This window comes from Grammomys surdaster, unplaced genomic scaffold, assembly GCF_004785775.1.
Source record: "Grammomys surdaster isolate TR1022 unplaced genomic scaffold, NIH_TR_1.0 129, whole genome shotgun sequence".
Lineage (NCBI taxonomy): Eukaryota > Metazoa > Chordata > Mammalia > Rodentia > Muridae > Grammomys > Grammomys surdaster.
Genome location: NW_021604587.1, coordinates 20,968,830 through 20,995,355, shown reverse-complemented (window position 1 = coordinate 20,995,355; position 26,526 = coordinate 20,968,830). Strand labels below are relative to the sequence as shown.

General features: G+C 40.5%; 1 protein-coding gene across 2 annotated transcripts in view; it reads left to right on the top strand.

The window, feature by feature from the left end:
* The first annotated feature begins 391 nt into the window (after positions 1-391).
* The window catches only part of Ap4e1 (adaptor related protein complex 4 subunit epsilon 1), a 68,920-nt gene continuing 42,785 nt past the window's right edge, over positions 392-26,526 (top strand). Inside the window, exons 1-5 of one of the 2 annotated variants that reach the window (XM_028756145.1) lie at positions 392-544; positions 3,646-3,717; positions 6,779-6,902; positions 15,197-15,270; positions 22,039-22,160. In XM_028756145.1, the coding sequence (XP_028611978.1) occupies positions 398-544; positions 3,646-3,717; positions 6,779-6,902; positions 15,197-15,270; positions 22,039-22,160 (539 nt within the window). In that variant the 5' untranslated portion in view covers positions 392-397. Of the gene's footprint in view, positions 545-3,645; positions 3,718-6,778; positions 6,903-15,196; positions 15,271-22,038; positions 22,161-26,526 lie in introns of those variants that run through there. The other variant, XM_028756154.1, reaches the window with a different exon arrangement.

The window sequence follows — 26,526 nt, the reverse complement described above, 5'->3', positions numbered from 1 at the left end:
AACTTCAAGATTTAAGAAAAAAATTTCACTTACCACAGTTTCAGAGATAAGAGTTCCTACAGATGTTAAGAAAAGTATAAAAAAGATGGTGGGTCAGGTCTGTAATCCCAGCACTTGGAGGCTGAGACCGGGTAATGGCACGAATTCATTAACATTCTACTTGGGAGATTCTAGATAATACAAGAATAATCACGCACACACATTGCTAATAGAATGATTTTCAAGTCTCCAGAGAACTCCCTTCTCCTCCTAAACTCGTGCGCCCCCAGGCGGTCTCTCCCGGAACTTCATCCTGCTCGTCTTGGACCCGCGCGAATAAAGATTTCTTATTCAAAACGCCGGAAGTGAGTACGGAGGCCGGGAGGCTCAGCTGAAGTAGCCTCGTAGGGAGGCAGCGATGAGCGACATGGTGGAAAGAACGCTGACCGCACTGCCCGGGCTCTTCCTGCAGAACCAGCTGGGAGGGCCTGCGGCCTCCAGAGCACCCTTCTTCTCCAGGCTGGGCGGCCTCATCCGTGGCGTCACTGCGCTCTCATCCAAGCACGTATGCGGCGGGGTCGGCCGGCCGGGATGGGGTGGGGCGGCGGGGCCGGAGACATCGGTCGGCTGGATGGACGCAGCCTGGCGTCCGCCCCAAGCTTGGGTTTGCTGCTTGTACCGACCTCAGGGAGGTTGGCCTTCTAATTTGGAGGCCCGAAGTCCCTCCGTGTTTTTTTCTCAGGGTTAAGCCGGTGTAAATTTCATGGGGTGCTTTGAGGATTGCATGAGCTGTCGTCTATCGAGTGAAAATAGCCAGTGCGATTTAAAGCCCGAGCTATAGGCTCTCTCTCCCCTATTGAGTTTTAATTTAGTTCCTTCTATTTGAAAGCATCACGAACTCCGACAGACAGCCGTCACTCCCACCCTCGACAGGGCTGTTAATCTTTGCAGAGCTTGAGGTACTTAGGCTAGTCCAACGGGTTGGGCAAAGACCCGCTTTGAAAACTGGTAGTTAGTTACAACAGAAGTTATTAAGTTCCCACGGATTCAAAGCCTCAAGGAGTGTATGTCTTAAAAACATAATATTGTGTCATACTTTCTTAAGCAAATATTTATCAAGCACAACTATTCCTTAAGTAATGAAAATAGCAAGAATTGATCATCCATTTTGGACTTAACATAAATAACTACAGTGCAATATAAATGCCAGCAGACAGGAGAAAGAGAAGACGCCTTTAAAGGTTTAAAACGTGCCTGTGTTCTGACAGTAAGCTGGTATGTGGCAATGCTTTATTGAATAGGGCTTACTGCACATCCCATAGTCATCCGTGTACTTAACATATCTTTGTGCTTTTCTGTGGTTAATGTGTATGAGAGGACAAGTAGGTATTTTGTGTGTACATGTATATGTGGAGAGAGAGAATGAGTGTGTGGGGGGGGTGGGGGGAGGGTGCACGGACCCATGGGAGGGACATGTATAGGCTTCAGAGGACAGCTTTGGGTCTTAGTCCTGACTTTCCACCCGATCTCTCTTGATGTTTGTTTCTGTGCCGAGTACTCCAGGCAAGCTGGCCAGGGAGCTTCTGGGGTGTTCTGTCTTTACCTCCTGTATCTCCATAGGAATGCAGGGATCACAAATCCACCTCTCCACACCTGGCTTTTTACATGATGGCTTCTGATCCTTAGGCTTGTGGAGCGGATGCTTTACACGTTGAGCCTCTGCTACTACTCCTGAGAGAAAATGTAAAGAATATAATTTTTGGCTCAGTTTGAAACTGCACAGACAGCCAGATGTGGTATTACATCTAAGTTTTGTTTTTAGGTTTATTTTGTTTTAAGTTGGGGGAGGGACACGTGTACATGAGTTCAGATGCCCTCAGAGTCCAGGAGAGAGTGTCCCTTGGAACTGGACTTTCAGGCAGTTGTGAGCCACCAGAGTGGGTGCCAGGAACCAAATTCTGTCCTCTGCAAGAGCAGTGTGTAGTCTCACCTGTGGCATCATCTCTGCAGCCCTCACTAGCAGTTCATAATTAGCCACCTAAGATCAGTGAGAGGAGGCTGGTGCAAATGGCTCAGTGGTTAAGAGCACTGACTGCTCTTCTGGAGGTCATGAGTTCAAATCCCAGCAACCAGATGGTGGCTCACAACTATCCGAAATGAGATCTGATGCCCTCTTATGGGGTGTCTGAAGACAGCTACAGTGTACTTACATATAATAAATAAATAAGAACTTTGGGGCCAGAGCAAGAGGGAGAAGGGAAGGGGAAAAAAGAAAAGAAAAAAAAGGAGAAGAAAATGAGAGGGAAAATGGGGATAAGGAGGAAGAATAGAGGTTAGGGAAAGGACTGTGTCTGTCTTATTTCTGTGTTCCATGAAGACTTTTTATCTTATTCCATGAACATTTTGTGCTTCAGGGAAGATGTAACACTCATCCCAGATCTGCACATTTCTTTTTACTTTCTTTCTATTTAGAATCTTTGGTTTTGTTTTTTGAGACAAGGTCTTTTTTTTTTTTTTTTTGGTTTTTCGAGACAGGGTTTCTCTGTGTATCCCTGGCTGTCCTGGAATTCACTCTGTAGACCAGGCTGGCCTCGAACTCAGAAATCCACCTGCCTCTGCCTCCCGAGTGCTGGGATTAAAGGCGTGAGCCACTACTGCCCTGCGAGACAAGGTCTTATTATATATGTAGCCCTGGTTGTCCTGGAGCTTCCTGTATAGACCTGGCTGGCCTTGAACTCACATAAATCCACCTGCCTTTGCCTTCAGAGTGCTGAGACTAATGGTGCATACCACCATGCTCAGCTGTTTTGAGTTTTTAAAACTTACAGGTGTTTATACGTATACCTACCATGTCCTCATCCCTATCTTCCCCTCTCATTTTCTACTGCAAACACTGTCCAGCGTGGTCAGCTTTGATGCATGCCTTGTGCTGGACCTCAGTAAGCTCAACCACTGGCTGCTACAATGCTATCTTTAACTCACACACTGAGTCACTGACGTTGGATGGCTAATTAAGAATTGCTAGTGAGGGCTTGTGGTGGAATTATGTGGGTTCCAAGGATTGAACTCAGGCTTGACAGCATGTACCTACTGAGGCATCTCAGCACCTGATTTTGAAGCCTTTCCTTTTTGTTGTTGTTGTTTTATGTTTTTTGAGACGGGTTTTTCTATGTAGCTCTGGCTGGTCTGAAAGCCTGAAACTCACAGAGATCCACCTGCTTCTACTTCCCAAGTGCTGGGATTAAAGATGAGCATCACCACTGCTCGGCCCATTTTGAAGTTTTTGTTTTTAAAGTAATTTATTTTTTATTTTATGTACATTGGTTTTCTTCCTACATGCATGTCTCTGTGAGGGTATCAGATCCCCTGGACTGGAATTATTGACAGTTGTGAGCTTGTCATGTTGTGCTGGGAATTGAACCTGTGTCCTTTGTAAGAACAGCTAGCACTCTTAACCTCTGAGCCACCTCTCCATCCCCTCATTTTGAAGTTAAAGAAACAAATGTCTGCCAGTCTTCACTAGCCAACCGAGTGAAATGAAGAGGATCACTAGGTTAACCTGGAAATAATTATTCTTTCTAGGAAGGGGGGGTCCATGGACCAGGGAATGTAGCTTTAAGAATGACATATCATTTTAATTGAAATTACTCTAATTGTATTTTTCAGGAAGAAGAGAAATTAATCCAGCAGGAACTGAGTAGTCTCAAGGCAACTGTCTCTGCTCCTACTACGACACTGGTACGTTTGCAGAGTCCAGCACACTTGCATTTGAAGCCTGGTTCTATATAGTATTGGTTTTCAAACAGAATTCACTCAGCTGCTCTATGCTGGCCACTGTGAGGCTATTTGCAAGTCTTCAGATTAGGATCCAGGTTTTTGTTTTCTCTTTCTTTCTTTCTTTCTTTTTCTTCCTTCCTTCCTTCCTTCCTTCCTTTCTTTGAAAAAAAAAAAAAAAGATTTATTTAGTTTATATGAGTACACTGTAGCTGTCTTCAGATACCAGAGGATGGCATTGGATCCAATTACAAATGGTTGTGAGTCATCATGTGGTTGCTGGGAATTGAACTCAGGACCTCTGGAAGAGCAGTCAGTGCTCTTAACTGCTGAGCCATCTCTCCAGTCCCTGTTGTAGTTTTTTTATTGACATGTACTAACTATATCTTTATGTGGTACATTGTAACAGTTCAATACAAAAGGCATGTAACGTGTATGACTATTTGATGTTTGTTCTATTTAAAACTTTTAGTGAGTGTATGTGTGTAAGCCTGTGCTCCTGTGTGCGTGCCATAGCATGTGTGTGGAACTGAGAAGACAAGTTGTGGGAGTTGGTTCTCTCTACTACCTGTGTCTGTAGGATTGAATCATGTCATCAGGCTTGATGGCCTGATTCCTTTGTCTTATATCCTTTGACTCACTGAGCCATCTTGCTGGCCTGACACTTTTAGCTAGCCAACTCCAACTAACATTTGTTCATCAACTAATTTAGTGGGTGGTTTTTTAAAAATTATATCCATTTATTCTTATTTTTAAGGCAGGGTCTTGTTGTATAGCCCTGGCTGGCCTAGAACTTGCTATGTAGGTCAGGTGGGTTTTGAAGTCACAGAGATCCACTTGCCCCTGAATCTGGAGTGCTGGGATCAAAGATGTGCACCACTGCACTCAGCCAATTGAGTCCTTTTATGTGTAAGTCATTATAGAAATGTTTCTCTCCCTAGCGAATTTCAAGGTGATAATTTTGCACAAATACATTGTTATAAACATGAATATGAAAGTCTAAAAGATGGTAACATTTATTTTTGTAGTCACAATATTCATGGGAATAAAACTTAAGACATTAATCTTATGTCTTTGTATGTGTATGTGTATGTGTTGTACATATGGATATGTACATCTTTGTGAGCACTTTGTGATACTTAATAGAAATGTTAAGCAGAAATAATTTTTCTTTTTTTACTTTGTTGTTAGGTTTTCATTTTCTATAATGAATATCATTGAATACAATTTTTATTGCTGTAGCATAAATCTGGTGTTGGTAAAACTGATCACTGGATACTCAGAGTTTAGCAGGAGGATTATATAACTGCAGGCATCCAGGCAGGTCTGGGTGCACCTCACAGTCTGTGTTTCTAAAGAATTACAGAGCTGGAACAGCTAAGGAAGCTGTAGGGCAAAGCCCCACATCAACAACGTGCTTTCTTCTCTAGATAAAGGAATAACAACTTATGTCATAATTTTTATTAGATAAAACTCTGAGCTCATGATACAAATCCAGGGTTGAAACTTACTGGCATGAATTAACAATTTTATTCCTAATTTATATAAAAGCCTCTGCAGAGGGACTCCCACTGTGGTTTAATTAAAATCAATTAGACACACACACTAACAAATGTTAAAAACAAACTTTGTAGTCCTATTAATCTGTTAATAAATTAACTTTTACTGCTTTAAACATAAATGCTTGGAACTAAACTATATTTCCCTAATATTTCCCTAAGATTCACACACACACATAACTAAATAATACTGTTCTTGCTTTAAGCTTGTTTTGTTTTTGTGACAAGGTCTCGTGTAGCCCAGGCTGGCCTCTGACTCACGCACGCAGCTTTGGATCCTCCTGCTTTGACATCCCAAGGACTGGGATTATAGGCATACACTACCATGCACCGTTAAAATGATTTAGTGTTTCCTAAGCCATTAGCTTCTAATAATCTAATTACAGTTAGCTTTAATACACACACACACACACACACACACACACACACACACACACACACACACGGGCTGATTGTGTATCCAAGCTGGCCTCCAGCTTGTAGGGGCCCTCTTGCCTCTGCCAATGAATTGCTGGGGTTAAATAAATGTACCACCGTGCCCAACTATATTTTTAAGATTTCTTTTGAGACTGATCTGATATATCTTAGGATAGCCTTGAACTTACTACTATGTAACTAAGGATGATCTTGTACTTACTCTCTGGCCTCTACATCCTGATGCCGAGAATATATATTATATAACATTGTATATATAATATATTCTTCTTTATGATCCCAGGGTTGAACCCAGAACTGGATGTACACTCTCACTGCCATAAAATGTCATTCTGATAAAACATATTCATAGTATCTCTCAAAGAATTTTAGTTTGTAATGGCTACTGTGTTCATGAAATTCTGCCCCTCAGTTCACAATATTGTGAGTTATTTACAAAGAGGAAAAGAGTACTTTTGTAGCAGACGATTACATATCTGTAATATAATCATGCTGAAAAAACAGCCTATGTTTAGTTTGAGATGTGTTCCTCAGACTAGTCTCCAGCTCCTGGGCTCACACAGTCCTCTGCATCACCTCCTGCCCCAGTTCCTGAGTGTTGGAAAGATAGGAATACAGCTGGCTTGCAACTACAAATATACTACTGACTTGTGGCAATTTTTCTAGATGTTTTTATGTGGTGAAACATATTCAAATTGATTTTAAATGCCAACTACGATCATCACAGATGACATTTGTCTGAGGACCACCGCTAATCAAACTTATCTGTGCACATAGAATTAGAAGTAGCATTAGGTTGTTTATTCTGTCTTTATCAATAAAATATTTGAACTAATTTTTTGACATGAATAGTGTTAGTAATTGCTAGAAGCTACTTTTATTTCTATATTCTGGTATTAGGCAATTGCTTTGAAATAGCTACATTAGTTCTTCATTACCAGGATAGATGGCTCTCTTGTTAACTGAGTGTGACATGCAGAAGAATGAAAGCTTCCATTTGTTTATGTAGTGATTGGTATTTCACTTTTCAGAAAATGATGAAGGAATGTATGGTGAGACTTATATACTGTGAGATGCTTGGATACGATGCTTCTTTTGGTTATATACATGCAATCAAGCTGGCCCAACAAGGAAACCTCTTAGAAAAAAGAGTGGGTATGTACATGTTTAAGACTTCTGTACTGACTGTTGTTTTTAAGGTTCTTAACCACTATATAAAATGATGGCTGGTATATAGTATGTTTTTAGAGCTTTGTGTTATGTATTTTCTTTTATAGTTTTGAGGACTAAATGTAAACCCTGACATGCTAAGGTAGCTTCACTATTGTCGGGGGTCCAGCCTTGACACAGGGTCGGAGTTCTCAACTGGAAGCAGGGATATCTGGAAGGCGCATAATAAATATACACAGACTACTTTTTAGGTACAAACTGAGGCAGTTTTTCAAGGCTTAAAGTTTCCCTCTCCTCTCTCTCATGCTCTGCTCTCTTTCTCTCTTGCTCCCTCGCTCGCAGCTTGAGGCTGCACGCACTCTGCATCCTCCTGCGCACTCTGCTTTTCTCCTGTGTGCTTTTCTTTTCTTGAACTCCCACACTCCTACACACCTATGTGTTCTCCTTTCACTCTCACACACACTCTTCACACACATCTCACATATTTCACACACACCACATGCACTCTCCTTTCACACACACACACACTCTCTACACACACCTCACATTCTCTCTTCACTCACTCGCTCTTCACATGTTCTCTACAGCCACCTCACAGGCTCTCTACATGCCCTCTCACTCACTCTCTTACTCGCTCTTCACATGCTCTCTTGCCTTTTTCTTGCCCCAGTCTTTTATTGTTACTCCAAAAGCAGGTAGAAAAAAAGACATTGAATAATCATTGTCAAATCAAATTCAAAAGAATAACCACATCCCACAAAGAATTAAGAATTACAATTGTTCCCCAAAGTTTCTAGCTTTCCGTATTCCCAGGCCTGTAGCCAAAATAATAATAATTGCAAACTTATCATTATTTAAACTTTAACTTTTAACTTATTATACTTCAGAGCTCAGAGCTCCGAGGTCAGCTACTTGCATGTTTCTGTGAAGCTCTAATGATAAATGACATGGGCAAAGCTGCCAGGCAGTGGCCAGAAAGAATCACGTTAACCCTTAACTCAGTAGTTCCACCAGCTTTCTGCTTCTGTGCATTGCACACAATGACTCTCCTATGAGTCCCAGTGTTTTGACTTAGTTTTACTAATACATAATTTTATGCATTCTATACTTGCTTATCCAGGAGCTAATCCTTTTTTTTTTTCCCCAGGGAGGAATCTGACATTAGGCTAGAACAAAGAAGTAATTTCAGACAGGAATCTAAATCTTAGGCTAGAACAAGGAAGTAGGCTCCAGACATGAAAATGACTTTGGGCTAGGACAGGGAAGTAGGCTCAGATACTTTGGTCATCCTGGTAAGCCCTTAGAAACAGTGATCACGGGAGTGCTCACGTAATTGAGCTTTAATGCCTTGCTTGTTCTTTGACTACTTGTGTATATTGTCTTGCTTGTTCCTTGACTATTTGCATCTATTGTATTGCTAGAGCCTCAACCTAGAACTGACCTTAAAACATGTATGTAATTAAAATGATATAAAAGCAAAAAGGAGGAGGGGGATGGGGTGGGGGTTCTAGGGAGGGGAAATGGGATGATATCTGAAATGTAAATAAATAAAATAGCCAATAAAAAAAAGATTTATTTATTTATTTTATGTACACCATTGCTCTCTTCAGACACACCAGAAGAGGGCATCAGATCCCATTACAGATGATTGTGAGCCACCGTGTGGTTGCTGGGAATTGAACTCAGGACCTCTGGAAGAGCAGTTGGGGCTTTTAACCACTGAGGCATCTCTCCAGCCCCAAGGAAACACTCTTAAATACTGTGCAAAACTTCTTTTATAACTTTAATAGTTTTTTTCCTTTCTCAGGGTCCCAATGTTGGTTCTATTTCATTTTCTAATATTTTCTTTGCAAGTCAAGCATTAATCTGAACTACCATTGTGCAGTTATTACATTGTTTCCAAGATGAGAACCCACAACATGCACCTGGGCCATTAGGACTGTGATGTGCTATGCCCCATGTCTCAATTTTTAATTGTTTAAGAATCATTACATCAAGGAACATCTAATTTCACAGAACTCACCAGAGCAGAAAGAGAACGAAGTAGGAAAGTCAGATATAATAGAATAATTATGTACACCAAGGCCAACTGAAAAGCAGTCACGCACAAATGAAATCTATACAGCTGTTTTACAGGAACAATGTTTTTTTACAAAGAGCTGCCGCGGGCTACTGATATGTTTCCCTTCAAGCCTACTGCAGGCAGTCCCTTATTTCAGATGTCAGGTCTCCTGGAGGGATGTGTCTCCTGCTTCTCAGGGTCCCAGACACCATTCTTTTCTACAAGGAGCTGCCTGAGATGTCTCCATCCCAGCCTACTGGTGTCAGTCCCTGTCATGGTATGCTGTTCCTAGCAGTCTACCACTGAGCTACATTCCTGACCAAATTTCCAAAGCTAGCATTTTGGAAACACAAAGCCTGTACGTAAAAGTCAGCCTTTCTGAATGTGCACCATTTTGGAGTTACAGAAGTGCATGATTGTGTGATAGTGAGATGCCACATGCTCATGCCAAACCCATGAGCTGTACATACAGCTGAGTTTCTTGTGTGTAAATTGTATGTTAGTAACTCTTGCTTTAAGAAGCCTATCTAATTCCATTACTTTAATGATGACAAAGACTATTAATTAATCGGTTAATTTGCTTTTTTTTGTTTGTTTGTTTTTTTCGAGACAGGGTTTCTCTGTGTATCCCTGGCTGTCCTGGAACTCACTCTGTAGACCAGGTTGGCCTCGAACTCAGAAATCCACCTGCCTCTGCCTCTCAAGTGCTGGGATTAAAGGCGTGCGCCACCACCGCCCAGCTTAATTTGCTTTTTAAAAAGAAGTCTAACTGTATAGCCCAGACTGGCTTCAAACTTGCTGTTCTTGTCTCTACCTCACAAGTGCTGGGTTACCAACTTGCTTGAGTAAGAAATGATTCTTTATAAAATAAAAACCATAACAAACTAGAGTAACTTAAAACATGCTGTTCTGTCTTTCACTACTCTAGCTATAGCTGTTAGAAGTATTAAGATTTTTTTTCTGCAGTAATCCTTTAGGGTGTTTGGAAAAATTCTTTCAAGACTTGAATCTGTTTCCAGTGGTTTCAGGTTGTATGAAAATCCCCAAAGGAGTCACTGGGGCAGATTAGGAATGGAGCGTGGGATGGAGCGTGGGATGGAGCGTGGTCTTCATCCAATGAGCGCGGTGATGTCATGCTCCTAGGAATGAGCAGTCTGCATGGAGTGACGGACTCTGGGGAGGAGGAGGGAGGAAGAGTACAGTGTTCCACATACGCGCTCCACCCCAAACCCCCTTCTAGCGCCTGCGTTAGTTGTGGCCTTTTTCCAAAGTAGAATGTTGTGTGCCATCTTCCTGTCTATATTCCAAATTAAATTTGAATTTGTACTTTTCTGAGATCACTCTGTGACTCCCTCCATTTGGTAACTTGTGGTCATATGTGTCTTTCCTTACTGTATGTTATTTCTTCTATATTAATGCTTTGGCTTTCAAACTAATTCAAGCTTTTTATAATCCTGAGATTTTTGTGTTATTAAAGAAATCTTTGAAATTGATTTCTTTTAAAGCTTATGTAACACTGGGATTTAATTCTTTAGGCTTTCCTTGTTTTCAGACAGGACCTTCCTGTGTATCTCAGGCTAGCTCTGCAGGCGTTTTATTTCACAGCCACTGAGCTTAGTTGTCAAACTGTTCCTTACCATTCCCTTCAGCAGGAGGCTCCTTTTTGTTGTTGTTTGCTTCTCAGAGAGTCTCATGTAAGGACAGACTGGCCTCTGACTTATTATATTCATGGATGATCTTCCTGACCTGTGTGAGTCCAGGCTTTCGTGCCTCCAGCACTCACCCTGCTGAGTTTTCATATGTCTGTAACTTTTCTAATGATGGTCTTCATTTAGCTTCCAGATGGTTATATTGGGAGTGTTTTTCTTGTTTTGTTTGGTTTGGTTTCTCAGGTTGTTGAGGCTGTTATGTTTATTTATTTATTTTTTCTTTTTGGGACAGGGTGTCACTATGTCGCCCTAGCTGGCCTTGAGCTCACAGAAATCCATCTGCTTCTGCCTCCAAAGTTCTGGGATTAAAGGCATGTGCTAACATGCTCATCTGAAAATAATTTTGTTTTTACATTATTGTTGAACGTTATAGGAGAAGTGAAAAGAAACTTCATCTTTCTCACTTGTAAAAGAAGGTGTATTAGATATAAGTGTGTTTGAAATGTCTAGAATTCAGTCCAGGGCGGAGAAGTGATGTTAGATTCCAGATTCAAGCAAAAGTCTCATGTTTCTCTGCTTTCTTCCGTGTCTTTTCCTTTACTTTTTCATCTCTCTACCTTCACTGTCTCTTTCTCTCTTAATATTTTTTTTCAACATTGATGTATTTTTCTTAATTCTCTTTGTATATTACCTTTTTAGTTGACAAAATAGTGATATCCCCTTTTTAAAAATATTAAAAACAATTTTAGTGTCTTTATTGTGTGTATGAGTGTGCACATGCTACAACACACTTGTGGATGTCAGAGTCGGTCCTCTTCCCACTGTGATGCCCTTCTTCATGTTAGCTATTTTGTTAAGGACTCAGAAAACAGATCCAAGTGGTTGCCCATTGAATGCAGTCACACATACAGGTGGGTAACTTACATTGCTCCATTTTGAGACTCTGAAATTGTAGGGGAGAGAATAGAAAAAAACATAGAAGTTAGTAGTTACAATGTTGAAATTACTTGCATGTCTAGGTGTTGTTTCCCTGTGGTCAGGCCTAAGGGTATCAGTGGGAACTCTCAATTTCTCTGATCTTTGTGTCTGTGTGGAAAATCAATCTATCTATCTATCTGTCTGTCTGTCTGTCTGTCTGTCTGTCTGCCTATCTATGATATACATATATATGATAGATGTTTATATATGTGTGGAGAATTTTACATATTCATATATGTGTATATGTATATTCACATGTATATATGTATATATTTGTGTATATACATCTCAAATCACATGATAGATTTCTATAGAACTTTAAATATTGACAGCTAGACTTAGCTTTGATCCAGCAATAAATATATATAAAACCTTTTTTTTAAACTTACTTTGGCATAAATGTGGGACTTCAGCCTGCTCTCTTTTGTTACTTGGCTGACTTCTGTGTTGTGTTGGCATAGGCAGGAATTCTAGAAAACAATAGATAATTGAAAATACTGGGTCTGGCTGTGGTGGTGCACATCCCAGCACTCAGGAGGCAGAGGCAGGCAGATCTCTGTGGGTTTGAGGGCAGTTTGCTCTACAGAGTGATCAGGACAACCAGGACTCTGTTACACAAATAAAAAAAATGGAAAGGAAAGAAAAAAGAAAGAAAGAAGAAGAGAAAGGAAGAAAATACTAGGTAATTGGTGGTGTCTTAATTTGCTTTTTATTGCTCTGGTAAATCACTGACTGTGTTAGTTGGGATTCTGTAGAACAGAATTGATAGGATGAATCTATATGATATATATAGGATTTATTGGAGTGGCTTTCAGGCTGTGGTCCAGCTAGTCCAACAATGGCAGCCTCCTGACAGAAAAGCCAAGAATCTGGTAGTTGTTGAACCCACAAGACTGGGATGTCTTAGCCCGTCTTCAGTCTGTGTTGGAATCCAAAGAAATAGGTTCTAATATCATCCGAGTAATGCCTTAGCAACAGGATTGATGTGCCTGTCAATGAAAGTGAGGGCAAGCAGGCAAAAACCAAAGCTTTTCAGTTTCCTTTTGTATAGGCTGCTACTGGGAGGTGTGGCCCAGATTTAGGGTGGGTTTTTCTCATCTTCGATGCTCCGGTCAGGAAAATCCTTCACAGGTGTGTCCAGCTACTTGGGTTTTAGTTGATTACAGATATAGTCAGGTTGACAACAGAGATTAGCCATCATACTAATCAGAAGCAACTTGGGGGGAAAAAAAAAAGGATTTGTTTTAGCTTACAACTTCTAGGCCACAGTCTATCACTGAGAAAAGTCGTGCAGGAATTCAGGGCAAGATCTGAAGCAGAGAACATGCTGGAATGCTGTTTACAGGCTGGCTCGCCCTGCTTTCTTACAGCACTTAGTACCACCTGCCCAAGGATGCCTCTGCCCCGGTGGGCTGGGCCCCTGCACAACAACTATTAATTAAGAAAATGGACCAACAGGCTTGCTTAGAGACCCATCTGATGGTTAGTTAATCTGATGATTAGTTAGCGTCCCTCTTCCCAGACTCTAGATTTTGTCAAGTTGACAGAAAGACTAACCAGGAGAGGTGGTATGACTGGTATGATTAATTAGAATAACTGTTGGCTACGTTTTGATTTTTAGACATAACATACTTTTTTTATTTTCAATTTTATTGTTGTTTCGTTTATTGCTGTCTGCTTCTTGCATAAGGGTACACTATGATGAGCTGTCCCCAGTTCCAGCCACCACGTCTTCTCTACCATAATGACTTGCCCTCAGATCATGAGGTCAAACAAACCCTTCTTCCTTCCTTTGTTTTTTTGTCTGTGTGTTTTGTGATACATGGTCCACTGTGTAGACCTGGCTGGCCTAGAACTTGCTGTATAGGCCAGGCTGGCTTTGAACTCACAGCTATCCACCCACCTCTGCCTCCTGAGTGTTGGTATTAAAGGCATGCACCACCACATCTGGCTTTTAAGTTGCTTTATTAGATATTTTATTACATGTCCCAAGCTTTAAGTAACTTTTTTTTATGTGTGAGTTTTGTTTACATGTACACGTGTGCTCTGTGTTGCATGCCTGGTGCTCGTAGAGGCGAGGGCTTTGTGTATGCTAGGCAAGCACTCTGCCAACTCAGCTGCATCCCTAGCCCAGGCCTCATTCTTAGTCATATCAGATGTGCTCTGCAGTCATACTTGATTGTTCTATGTTACATCTATTTGTTAAATTACAGAGTATCTTTTTCTTTATTCTCTGTCAAAACAAGATGTTTGTTGTAACAGAATTAAGGTTTCTTTAATATAACCTTTGAACTTGTTTATTGACTTGGGTGTGGGTGAGGCCTTAGCAGGAAGACTTAGCTCTGCTGTAAGTGCTCCCTGGTCGCCTCAGCTTTTTCCACCCTTGGAGGAGTAACAGCTTTGTTCCTCTGTCATTGAAAACATTGTAATCAGTTATGCTGCTCCCATGGCTGTGAGACTAGAAGTTTCTAAATGGTTTGCCATGGTGTGCACTAGACACCATGCGTAGCCCCTGAGTAATGTTAAGGATGACTAACGTTAGTATCTGTATTGAAAGGTCTAAAAGGGTGAGAAGAAAGAATGAGGTGAGAACTGGGTGAACAGGCACAGGGTAGACAGTCCATGGGGACTGACTCTGGGTTTGAGTCCTGGTCCGCCATGTAATAGCAATAGACTTTGGATGATAACCTCTCTTTTGACCTCATCACTTAGTAACCATACTTACATTGTAGGGTTGTTTGGGGAATTCAATGAGGCAAGGGTTATAGAGATATTGACACATAGAAACTAATAAATAAATATCACTGACAGTGTGAAAAGTGACCAGAAATGCCATAAAGCACATTCCATGTTTATGGCATTTGTCATGATATCAATCTATTCATTCCTCAGTTCTAAAGCATAATTTTTGAAATAGAAATGCTTCATTAAGCCGATGAGTACATTTAATGTGGTAGTCTGTCTCCTCAAACAGCTGTTTTACTGTCTTCAGTTGAAAAAAATAAACTATGAGTATCTTGACTGTATCATGCTGGTTTAGATAGCTTGTACAACAAAGTGACCCAGTGCTCATCAGGGATTCAATGCTAACTTAATAACTACGTTTTTTGATGATTGTATGTTAGCTCTAAGGTAGAGATTATTTTGATTGATAGTGCAGAGATTTGCACTGGAGCTCTGTCATCCACAGGCCTTTAATTTGGTACATATGCAGGATGAAGGACACCTTAAATCTTCAGTGAAGTTTGTTAACTTTGTATTTCACACTTTGTTTTTAATGTTACCTGGTAACTGATATGTTTCACACTTAAAACTTGAGGCCAGGTGGTGGTGGCGCACGCCTTTAAGCCCAGCACTTGGGAGGGAGAGGCAGGCAGATTTCTGAGTTCGAGGCCAGCCTGGTCTACAGAGTGAGTTCCAGGACAGCCACGGCTACACAGAGAAATCCTGTCTTGAAAAACCAAAAAAAAAAAAAAAAAAAAAAAACCAACAAAAACAAAAAAAACTTGAAATATGGCTTTAATTTATTAGGAAAGGAATTTTTGGGGAGTTAGGTAGTAATGAAAACTTTTCCTTCATTTTTTTAATAGGTTATTTGGCTGTTTCTTTATTTCTGCATGAAAGTCATGAACTTTTGCTTCTCCTTGTGAATACAGTGGTAAAGGTATCGTATCATGTTTTTTGCTGCTTGTTATGAAGTCTTATTTCTGCTGTCACAGAACATTTCTCTTTAGTCATAGTTACTTAAGCAATTTTAAAAGTATAAGTTTACTTACAAAATCACCTTAAAAAGATATTTTTATTTTTAAAAGCTTATTTTTTTAGTCATATGATGTGTGAGTGTGAGTGCCAATGCCTATGGAGGTCAGAAGATGGTGTCAGAGCCTTGGTGCGGGAGTTGCAGCAGTTGTGGGCTGCCTAGAATAGGCACGGGGATTCGGACTTTAGTCCTCATCAGGAGCTACAAGTGCTCTAACCACTGAGCAACCTCTCTAACCTCTAGAAGGGTATTTATTTATTTATTTATTTATTTATTTTTTAAAGACTGTAGCTGGTTTGGAGCTAGTATGTAGACCAGGCTGGCATCCGACTCACAGAGATCTGCCTACTGAGGGCTGGTATTAAAGGCATGAGCTGTTATATACATAGTAACAGCCATGCCTGGCTGTTATTTTTTGAGACAAGGTCTCCTGTATACAAAGGTTGTCCTTGAGCTTCAGATCCTCTTGGCTCCACCCCTCCTGAGTGATGGGATTGCAGTGTACACCATTACAGTTGGGTTATGACATTGTGTACCATAAACTAGGACTTTGTGTGTGCTAACATGTACTCTACCAACTTCACCCTCAGCTCTCATATTTTTTCTAACGCGTGTGCATGAGTGTGTGTGTGTGTGTGTGTGTGTGTGTGTGAGTGTGTGTGAGTGATGTAAGGACCTTTTCTGTTCTCCTCTTCCCTCTTAACTTTCTTTCTGAAACAGGATCTCATGTATCTCAGACTAGCCTCAAACTCATTATATAGACAAAGATGGCGTTGAACTGGTCTTCCTGCCTGTGCCTCCCCAGTGCTAGGAATATAGGCATGTGCTGCCTGGCTTACGACATTTTCATACAAGAATATATTGTATGCTGAGCATGAAAGTGTTTATCAACCCGAGAGTTTTCTAGTACAGTCTTAAGGTTCTATTATGAATAGATTTATATCTGTAAATAAGGGTACTTGGGTTTCTTCCTTTGCGTTTTTATCCTTATTTTCTATTTTTGTCTTACTGTTTTGAGTTTTTCCACATTTAGTATAATATATAGTCTTTATTATGTTCTTCCTATTAACAGTGTCTTTGAGACTGTTACCACAGAGATGTTGGATTTTGTCAAGATCCTTTGTATTTAGATGATCCTGTGATTTGTGTCTTGTGTTTATGTGATGTATTAAGTATTAGTTTGCATATGTTGATCATCCTGCACCCCTGGAATGAAACCGACTTGATCATGGTACATGCATGATCTTTTGATTTGCTCTTGAATTTGATGTGTTCAGTTTTGCTTGTTTGTGTGTTTGTTTTTAGACAGGATCTCACCATGTTTCCTTGACTAGCCTGGTCATGGAGTTCTGTCTGCTCCCCCCTCCTGAGTGCTGGGATTAAAGATGTGCTCCACTATGCCTGGCAGTTCGCAAGTGTTTTATTGAGACTTTTGGCATCTATGTTTGTCAGAGGAATTAGTCTTTAATTTCTTTTTGTGTCTTGATTAGGTTTCATAAAGAGTGTTTGGTAGCATCCCTTCCTTTTTTCATCTACAGAATAATTTGAGAAACTTTGGTCCTACTTAGTTGTTAAAGTTCTGGTAGAACTTATCTACTCTGTGAGTCCTTTGGATCTGGGATGTTTTTAATTGGGAGATTTCAGTTATTACTGCTTCAGTCTTGTTGCTTGTTGTAGAGAGACTTAAATTATCTCATTTTGGTTTGATTTTTATAGGTCATATGGATCTGGAAATTTATTTATTTTAGATTTCCCAATTTAGTATAATACAAGTTTTTAAAATATTCTAATGGTTTTCTGAATTTTGATGGTATCTGTTGAAATGTTTCTCTTTTCATCTCTAATTTTATTAACTTGGGTCCACCTTCTCTTTGGCTGTTTTGGTTAAGGGTTCATCTCATTTATCTTTTCAAAAAAAACAGATTTTTTTCTTCATTTTTGTTTTTATTAATTTCTGCTCTGATCTAATGTTTTTCCACCTACTAGTTTTAGATTTGGCTGTTCTTGTTTACCAAGGCCCTAAGGTATATCTTATAATTTATTTGCATTATCTCTGATTTAAAAATTTATATTTAATTTATTGTGTGCCATGTGAAGGTTGGAAGATAACTTTGGGGGGTTGGTTCTTCCTTCTACTGTGGAGTCCAAGGATTGAACTAAGATAGTCAGAAGCATTTACCTTTACAAGCTGAGGAAGGTTGTTCCTTCTTCAACCCTTCTGACTGATTTTGATTTAAAGTCTATATTGTCTGTTAGGAGGATGTTAGCCCCTGCTTGTTCCTAATTCCATTTCCCTGGCTACCCTTCCCTTCCTTTTCCCCTAAGGCTGAGTCTGTATTTGAATGTGAAGTGCATGCTGTAGAGGCAACAGATGGATGCATGCTGGGTTTTAATACACTATGGCATTCTGTGTCTTTGGATTGGTGAATTGAGGCAATTGGTAATGCAGAATTATTATTGTAAGGTGAATATTAATTCCTGCCATTTTGTTGATTTTTGTAGTGCTAGGTGGTTTTTTTTTTTTTTTGATCTTTATTTACTTAACTAGTGTTTTTGTGTGGTTTATTTTTCCTGGGCTTCATGAGTATGTTCATTTTTCAGCCTGTAGGATTTCTTCAAGTATCTTCTGCTGTAGAATTGACTTTGGTGTTTGAGGTGTCAGATAGTGGTTTTTAATTTCTTCAGCCTTTTTAAAAAGCTTTTTGTAATTTGTGTGTTATTTGTAGATAAAGTGGGTTTCATTGTGGCATCTTTATTCCTGTATACAGTGTGCTTTGGCCATGCTCACTCTGATCCTCTCTTGCCCCTCTGACTCCTGTAGAGTCTCTCTTGCTCCTCTTGGTCTCCCAGCTTTCCTACTGCTGTGTTCCTATCTTTTTCTTGTATGACTCAATGAGTTTCACTAGTGCTGTTTACAGGAGAGTAGGTGAAGGCATATTGACAGGACCACTTACTGATGGCTATACTGCAGAAGAAAATATCTACCCTGCCTTCATCAGGCTGCTGTAGATATATCCTCAGGGAGGGCTGGAGTCCCATGGGATCTTTTCTTTTAGGACAAGTTGTTGATGGCCCAGTGTCGCGCGGATTTTGTGCAGGAAATTACAGCTGCTAGGAACCCAGGAGTACATAGCAATGTCATGGCTGGAAGTTGACATGTCAAACTCCTTCCCAACTTCTTCTTAGCTCTTACATTCTTTCTGCCTCTTCCTCAGGATGTATTTTGAGCCTTTTAATGTCCATAATTTATAGATTTTATCTTTTCATAGTATTCAACAGATAATGAGTGTTGTTTGTACTTATCGTTTTATATTTGTTGTAATTTGAATGTTCGAATTCTTCTACCCTGTCAGGCTTCAGGCCCTGGTTTTCTGCCTTCCGCCCCTTGAATCCATTCATTCGGTGAAGCTTACATTTATTTTGACTTACTACATTTTGCATTTGCAGTATTTCAGTCTAGTGTTTTTTTCCAGAATTCTGCTTTTATACCCTGTGTTCTCTTAAGATTCAGTTGCAGTTTACATTTGTCCTCTTCAAGGTTTTAAAAATATAATCATTCTTTTGAATTCTTTCCTTGGTGTTTCATCTAATCCACCATGTTTTCAGGACACTAGTGTAGGCTTTGCAATTTTTGGAGGAGTTCTGTTATTTTGATTCCTCATGTTTCTAGAGTTTTGCAGTGTTAGTGATTGGATTTCTGGTTTTAAATCACCCTATTTAAATTGAAATGCTTGCAGTGTTCAAGTGGGCTGGACTACACAGTAAGTGGGCTGGACTACACAGTGAGGCTGAAGTATCCTGTTTCTTCTGCACTAGGGTCACTTCTCAGCTCTCACCTTGGAGAAGAAGCCATGAGCAGAAACAGTCATTATTTGTGTCTGCTTTTAAAACAGTGGGTAGGCCCACCATGAGTACACGTAGTTGAAAAGCACGTAGAGTACTATGTGGACTACCATGGTAGTTACTGTGACTATGAATGGAAAAGAAAAGCAGTATGGTTATCTAGTAGTATTGGGGTTATAGAAAAAATAAGGGAGGGAAAAGTAATTGGAAGTGGGAAGCAGTAGAAACAAGATTAGAGTGGGGATGGGCAGTGCCGACAAAATGTTGAGTGAGAAGGTAAAAGAAGACAGTCAAGCTTTTGAGAGTCTGAGACAGAGATGGCACAAAGCATGTGTCAGCCTGCATTCTTTAAGAAAGCCTAGGAAGAGGAAAGAAAGGGCAGAGTGAGAGTAGAGGTAGGCTTGGCCTGCCTGAGTTGACACTGGGTATTGACTAAAGGTGGAGTGAGTGCAGACGGGGAGAGCTGCTTGAAACAGAGTCCGCATGCAGCTCTCCCAGCTGCTGATTCCAGTTTCAGCTCTTTCCATGTTCTTCCTTGGGCTCCCAGATGTGTGTCACACCTATGGGAAGCTTCAAGAGTCCATTTGGGGACCACTGTGAGATGGCTGAGTGAGTGAAGTGCTGACCTTGCAAGCCCAATGCTCTGAGTTCTAGTCCTGGAGCCCGCAGAGGGCAGAAGGAGAGAACTGACTCCACAAAGTTGTCCTCAGCCCTCTACACACAGCTGTGGCACACATGTACTCCCCTCAGGACACACACACACAGTTTCTAACAAGGAGTCAATTTGAAAAAAAAGATCCAATTTTGATAGTTAAACCTCTAGGCTCTCTTTTCCAATGTCCAGCTCAGCTTGTGAAACCGATGTTTTAAGTTCCTCTGTGGATTTTAGTTCTGATCAGGTTTCCATTTGGCTGAACACTGTACAAATGCGATTCAAAGTTTAACTCTGCAGTGTAGAGGTATTTATTCTACTGGTCAGATTTAGCGTCTACTCCTGTAACACTTGCTCTGAGTTCATCGGTAGTGTGGGTTCTCAGCACCTCTCCTCCCTCTACCTCTGCCCCATAAACCTTTTCCCTCCTGCCTCATACCCTCTACCCTGCCCCCACTCTAACACGTGTGTTACTAAGAGTGTAGTTCAGATTTTCTGAGACTCTCTGTCCTCTTGTTCTGATCACTGTCATCCGTTGGGTAGAGAGAGCTCCCCAAAACCACCAGTCCTTCCAGGACAGAGTCTGGACTTTTCCTTGTTCTGTTTTGCAAAGTTTCTTTTTTACTTTTCTGTTAAACTAGAGTTTGGGGCCATTGCCCACTTTTGAATGCTTTCCTTGGTTGATTCCTTGGAGAATTAACAGAACATGCCTGTCGTCTGCCATCTTCTAAAAGCCTCAAGTCTTCCCGTTCATCATCTATCAGACTACTGATATGTGAGAATGTGTATGTATTTTTTTTCTGTATTTTAAGTCATACTATATGCACATATACATATATATATAATATATACATATATATAATGTATGTGTGTTTATACATGAAAGTGTATGCATGTGGAGACCATAGGTTGACATCAGATTTTATCCTCAGTCTCTCTCTACTTGAAAATAAATTTTATATTTGTTTATTTATTTATTATGTATATATCCTGGGGATTGAACTCAGGTCCTTAGGCTTGGTGGCAAGTATTTTTACCCACTGAGTCATCTTGCTTGTCCCCTACCTTATTCTCGAGATAAGATCTTTCACTGAATATGGAGTTCATTAATTTGGCTAGGCTGGCTAGCCAGTGAACTCCAGGGATTCTCTGGTGTCCTCCTCCCCAGAACTGGGATAACAGACAAATGTGTCATCATGCATGGCTTTTATGTGGGTGCCGGAGATCAGACTTAGATCCTCATGCTTGCACAGCAAACACTTGGCCCACTCAACCTCTCCCCAGCCCCTGGCCCGGCCCAACCACTTGTTTCATGTTCACATACACATATGCTGTGTGGTCTGCATGTGGAGATCAAAGGACAACTTTGAAACTTGGTTCTCTCCTGTGTTGCTGAGGCAGGGTCCCTTGGCTCTGTCATGCTGCACACTCTAGGCTAGCTGGTCTGTGAGCTTTTGGGCACTTCCATTTCAGTATCCCATTTTACCACAGCACTGGTATTAGAGATGCTTGCCACATGTCTGGCTTTTTTTGTGAGCTCTGGAGGAGTTCGGTAAACATTTGGTTTTTTAACCTTCTGGACCATCTTACTAGCCTTTTTTTGTTTTTGTTTTTGGTTTTTTTTTGTTGTTGTTTTGTTTTTCCAGACAGGGTTTCTCTGTGTAGCCCTGGCTGTCCTGGAACTCACTCTGTAGACCAGGCTGACCTCAAACTCAGAAATCCGCCTGTCTCTGCCAACCAAGTGCTGGGCTTAAAGGCGTGCGCCACCACTGCCCAACCTAACCAGCCTTTTTTAAAAAATATATTTAAAAGTTGTATTAGATCCCTTTATAGTTCATATGCATATATAAATATGTATGAGCATACACTTTTTATTGTATAAATTTTAAGGCTCCATTTATATTAAGTAGAAAAGTTCATAAAATTGTTTTATTAGTTTATAAAAGTTTAAGAGCTGTAAATAGGAGATTCTTTTGGCTTGTAGCTGGTCAGTTGCCTTTGACTCAAAGCAAATAAAACCATCGGGAATATTTTGTAGGTTCGGAGGCAGGTATGAATGTATAAATAGATTATAAAGCTAGGAGAAATTACTAAGTAAGCAGGACTGCTAAGGCGTTAAGTTTGTCTTTGCTTGCTTTAACTTTGTACAGACTGTCTTCTTTGCTTACTTATGGCAGGACCTGCAGAGCACTAATCTGGTAGAAGTATGTATGGCACTTACTGTTGTCAGCCAGATTTTCCCTCGAGAAATGATTCCAGCTGTTCTTCCACTAATAGAAGATAAACTTCAACATTCTAAGTAAGTAAATTATTTTGACGTAGATTAGATGTCTATATATTTCAAAACAGATTCATTTGTCTATTTGTCTTTTCACAATTCCATACATCCGTACAATGTACCTGATCATATCTACATCTCTCTCCCTAGACCCTTCCGGACACATCTTCTTCACCTTCATGTGTTTTTTTCCTTCCATCTAATAATAACAACGACAACCCACTGAGTCCAGTTAGTGTTGCCCACATATGCATGGGTGTTGACCTATCTTCCAAACATGAGCAACCAGAGAAAGATGACACCCATTCCCCCAACAGTCATCAACTGCCAGTAATTTTTCAACCAGGGCTAGAAGCTTTTGAGTTTCCCTACTATTCCTGCTGGAATATTAGCTGACTTCATTATGTGCAGGTTTTGTGTAGGTCACTGCAGCTTCAGTGAGTTCATAAGGCAGTGACCATGTCATGTTGGCAAGACAGTCTCTCCTGGTCCTCCTCCTCCAGCTCTTACATGTTTTCCTCCCCCTTTTCCAAGATGTCCCCCGGGCTTTGAAGAAAAGGTGTTGGTGATGTAGACGTCCGGTTTAGGGCTGAGCACTCACCAGTTACTGTTCTCAGTGCTTTGCCCAGTTGTAAGTCTGCTTTAACCATTGCCCCTCTGCACCACCGCAAAAAAGATATTTTGCTGAGGTCTAGCTCTGTATCCAGTTCTCTGAGGAAGGCAGGAGGTTGATTGCTAGGCAAAAGTTATTTACTTTTGGTAATGTATCTCTTTCTTTAACTCTTTGTTATTCTGTGGCCAAAAGCCTCTGGCTTCTGGCAATGTAACTCCCCCACCACCACCACTGATAGCAGCAGGGGATTAAGAAAAAAAGTTAAGTGGGCACTTTTCTCTTGAGCTCAAGGACTCCTTGCTGGCCAGGTGAAAGGGTTCGAGTTCTTGAGACAGAAAGAAAAGAAGAATCTTGTGCATTGTGTGTGTGTCCAGATTGACCACCTGTTTTCATCAGTTTCACAAGTACACATGAGTAGTTATTTATATAAACATATACCTACATAGTATATATCTACATACATATAGACAGACATATAGACATATATACATTTGGTAGATGGAGTAGAGCCCCAAAAGCCACACTTTATTTTTTTCTTTGGTAATTTATACCTTCTTAGACAAAAGTTCTTTATAAAATTACCTCACGGATAAAAGGTTACACAAAAGAGGAGTTACAGCAGGATGTTGACAGTAATATCAAAGCAATGCTTCATTCTTTAAGCTCAGTATAAGTTCAAAGCCACAGTTTCACATGGCTTTGCTTTATTAATGTGCACACCTGTGGCTTCACCCTTGGACCTGACCTAGAATGAATGTTTTTCCTTGATCACAGACTTGTCCCAAGCTTCATTTGCTCCTTAGTGCAATTTATAAAACCCCATTGTGTTCCTTATTATTCAGCCTTTACTTAATATTCTATGAGGAGGGGGTACATTCTATTCTCAATTCTAACTTTATTACATCTTTCTGGCAATACAATTAAAACCATCTCCTCAAACTTTCTTTTTAAACTTATTTGAATCAAATCAGGAATTCTATAATTAATTCATCTAGCATTAATTCATGAAAGTTCATCTTCCTGTTGATCTGCAGGAAATTTGCACCATAGTGTAGGCTGACGCCCAGGAATCATTAGGTCATGTTATCATGGCAGCAATTAGGTCATGCAATCATGGCAGCAAAGGCCCATCAGCAGTGAGAAGCAATCCTGGAATGAAGTCTGAGGACGACCTTGCATCTCACAGTGCATCCATCGCAGCTATGCAGAACAGTGGGTCATCTCCAGAATACTCACTTGCTTGCAATAGCCTTTCCTAGATGGCTTCTGACAGATATTTCTCTGGTTGAGAAAGCACTAATTTATGGGTATAAACATAAATATTTAGAAGACAGCTTAGCACTATGTCTATTTAGCAAAATAATAGTAGTAGGGCCCATGACCCCCAAACATAGACTTCTGACCAGGTTTCCAGTACCAGGCATAAATTCCCTCCTGTGGAACAGGCCTCATATCCAGTTAGAGAGTGGTTGGTCACCCCTATAATAGTCATGTCACTATTGTACTGGCACATCTTGATTGACAGGTCAGTTTTGTTTCATAAAAGGTCTGTTTCCAAGAAGGTATATATGTGTGCCTGTATTTTAAATATTTTTTATTATTTTGATTATGTGTATCTGTATGGGTATGTGCACATGAGTACAGATGCTCATAGAGGCCAAAGGCCTTAGATGCCCTGGAGCTAGAATCATAGGCAGTTAGGAACTGCCTGACCTGGGTGCTGGGAATTGAACTTGAGTCCTCAGGAAGAGGTTAAGAGCTGCACATGCTCTTAACCACTGAGGCATCTCTCCAGCTACATATATAGATATAGATATAGATATAGTTATAGATATAGTGTATATACATATTTATGTATATATGCATGTATATATACACATATACACACACATAGATACATATATGTATCTATGTGTGTATATGTATATATACACACACATATATACATCCTCATATATCTATACAATGTACATAATTAGAAAATTATTATTGTTAAAGAATTTAATAACTCAGCTTTAAAATAGTAACAATAACGGAATCACACCCGAGAGTTGAGAACCTCATAATTACTCAGTCCTTGAGGCTGGGCACTTCATCAATCAGAATAGTCCCACATTGGCTCTGTCATAGGAAAGGATAGAGATAGGATACAATAGTGAAAATGTAACCTGTAGTCTCTTGAGTCAAAAGGCAAAGTGCCTCAGCAGTCCCAGTCTGGTGCTGGAAGCCCAGAAAGTTTCTGGATTACCTCTGGTCCTTAGTTCACTATGAAACTTCAAAAATGCTGATTCTGCTGTCAGCAGGTGAAGCAGCAACAGCAGCAGCAGCAGCAGCAGCAGCAGCAGCAGCAACAGGACATATCGGCTCTTTAGCAAGAGGAAGGCCAACCCAGCAAAAGGCAGGCTGATTGTCCTTTGGCTGCACCCTTTTGATCTGGGGTCCCAGAAGTTAGCCCAGAGTTAGATGGGTCCTTCCCACATCAGTCAAGGCTATCAGGACACTTCTTCAGATGCAGCTCCTTACTGTGGTAATTATGATGTGTGACAAGTGGATATCAAAAACAACTATAACAACAGTGGAAGGTGGCCATCAGGGGGAATGTTCTCAGGTCATTTCCATATTTATTAATAGCTTACTATTTGTATATACTACAACACAGTGCGTTATTATTTAGAATGTTAGTATACTTTTTAAAACAAGAAATAAACAATGTATAAGAGAAAAGAAAACAAACCTCAATTCACGAACAATCTTGTATGTACAGAAATGATTTATCAAGTGTGTGTAGGGTTGGGAGCTGGGTAGGCAGCATGCTGTGCAGGTCTGTGGGCCTGAGCTCAGACCCCAACACTCGGGTAAAAAGCTGGCCACAGAAGCAAACACAAATTCCTGTAACCAAAATGTGTGGTGTCTTCATCAGCAGGGTCTTATCATGTAGTTATGGTGGAAACCAGGAGCAATGGCAGTGACCTGTGTTGCTTTAGGAGCCTTTAGGACCTCCCTGACTAATAACTCATCTAATGACCCATGTTTTCTGGGAAAAGTGTTGCCCACTGCTGCAGAGTAACTCAGTTCAAGCCCTCTCTTTTAAGCTGTATATTTTAATTAGTTTACAAAGTTGTAGGTTTCCATAGTCTTGAAAAGGGGCTTCCTTGAATAGTCTTGAATAGGGAGTTCCTGCCTGAAGCCATAAACCTGGTCAAAATCTCCTGTCTCAGGAGGCTGTGGGCCTTATGGGAGGATTTATTGTTGTTTTGCTAACTGGGCATGTTGTTAAGATGTCAGTATATATTTGTTTATCCACTTCTTTTTTTAATATAAAATCATGTGTATTCATATGTGTCTATGTGGGTTTGTGCACATGAGTACAGGTGTCCATTAGATGCCCCTGGAGCTAGAGTTACAGGTAGTTGTGAGCCACCAACGTTGGGTGCTGGAGTTTGAACTTGAGTCTTTTGTTTGTCTGGTATGTATGAGTCTCTAAGGTATTTCCCCAACACTGAAGCACAACAACAAAACACGAAATCAAAACCAACAAAAGAAATAAAAACTAGGGCAGGGCAGTGGTGGCGCACGCCTTTAATCCCAGCACTTGGGAGGCAGAGGCAGGTGGATTTCTGAGTTCGAGGCCAGCTTGGTCTACAGAGTGAGTTCCAGGACAGCCAGGGCTACACAGAGAAACCCTGTCTCGAAAAAAAAAAGAAAAGAAAAGAAAAGAAAAGAAAAGAAAAGAAAAGAAAAGAAAAGAGAAAGAAAGAAAGAAAGAAAGAAAGA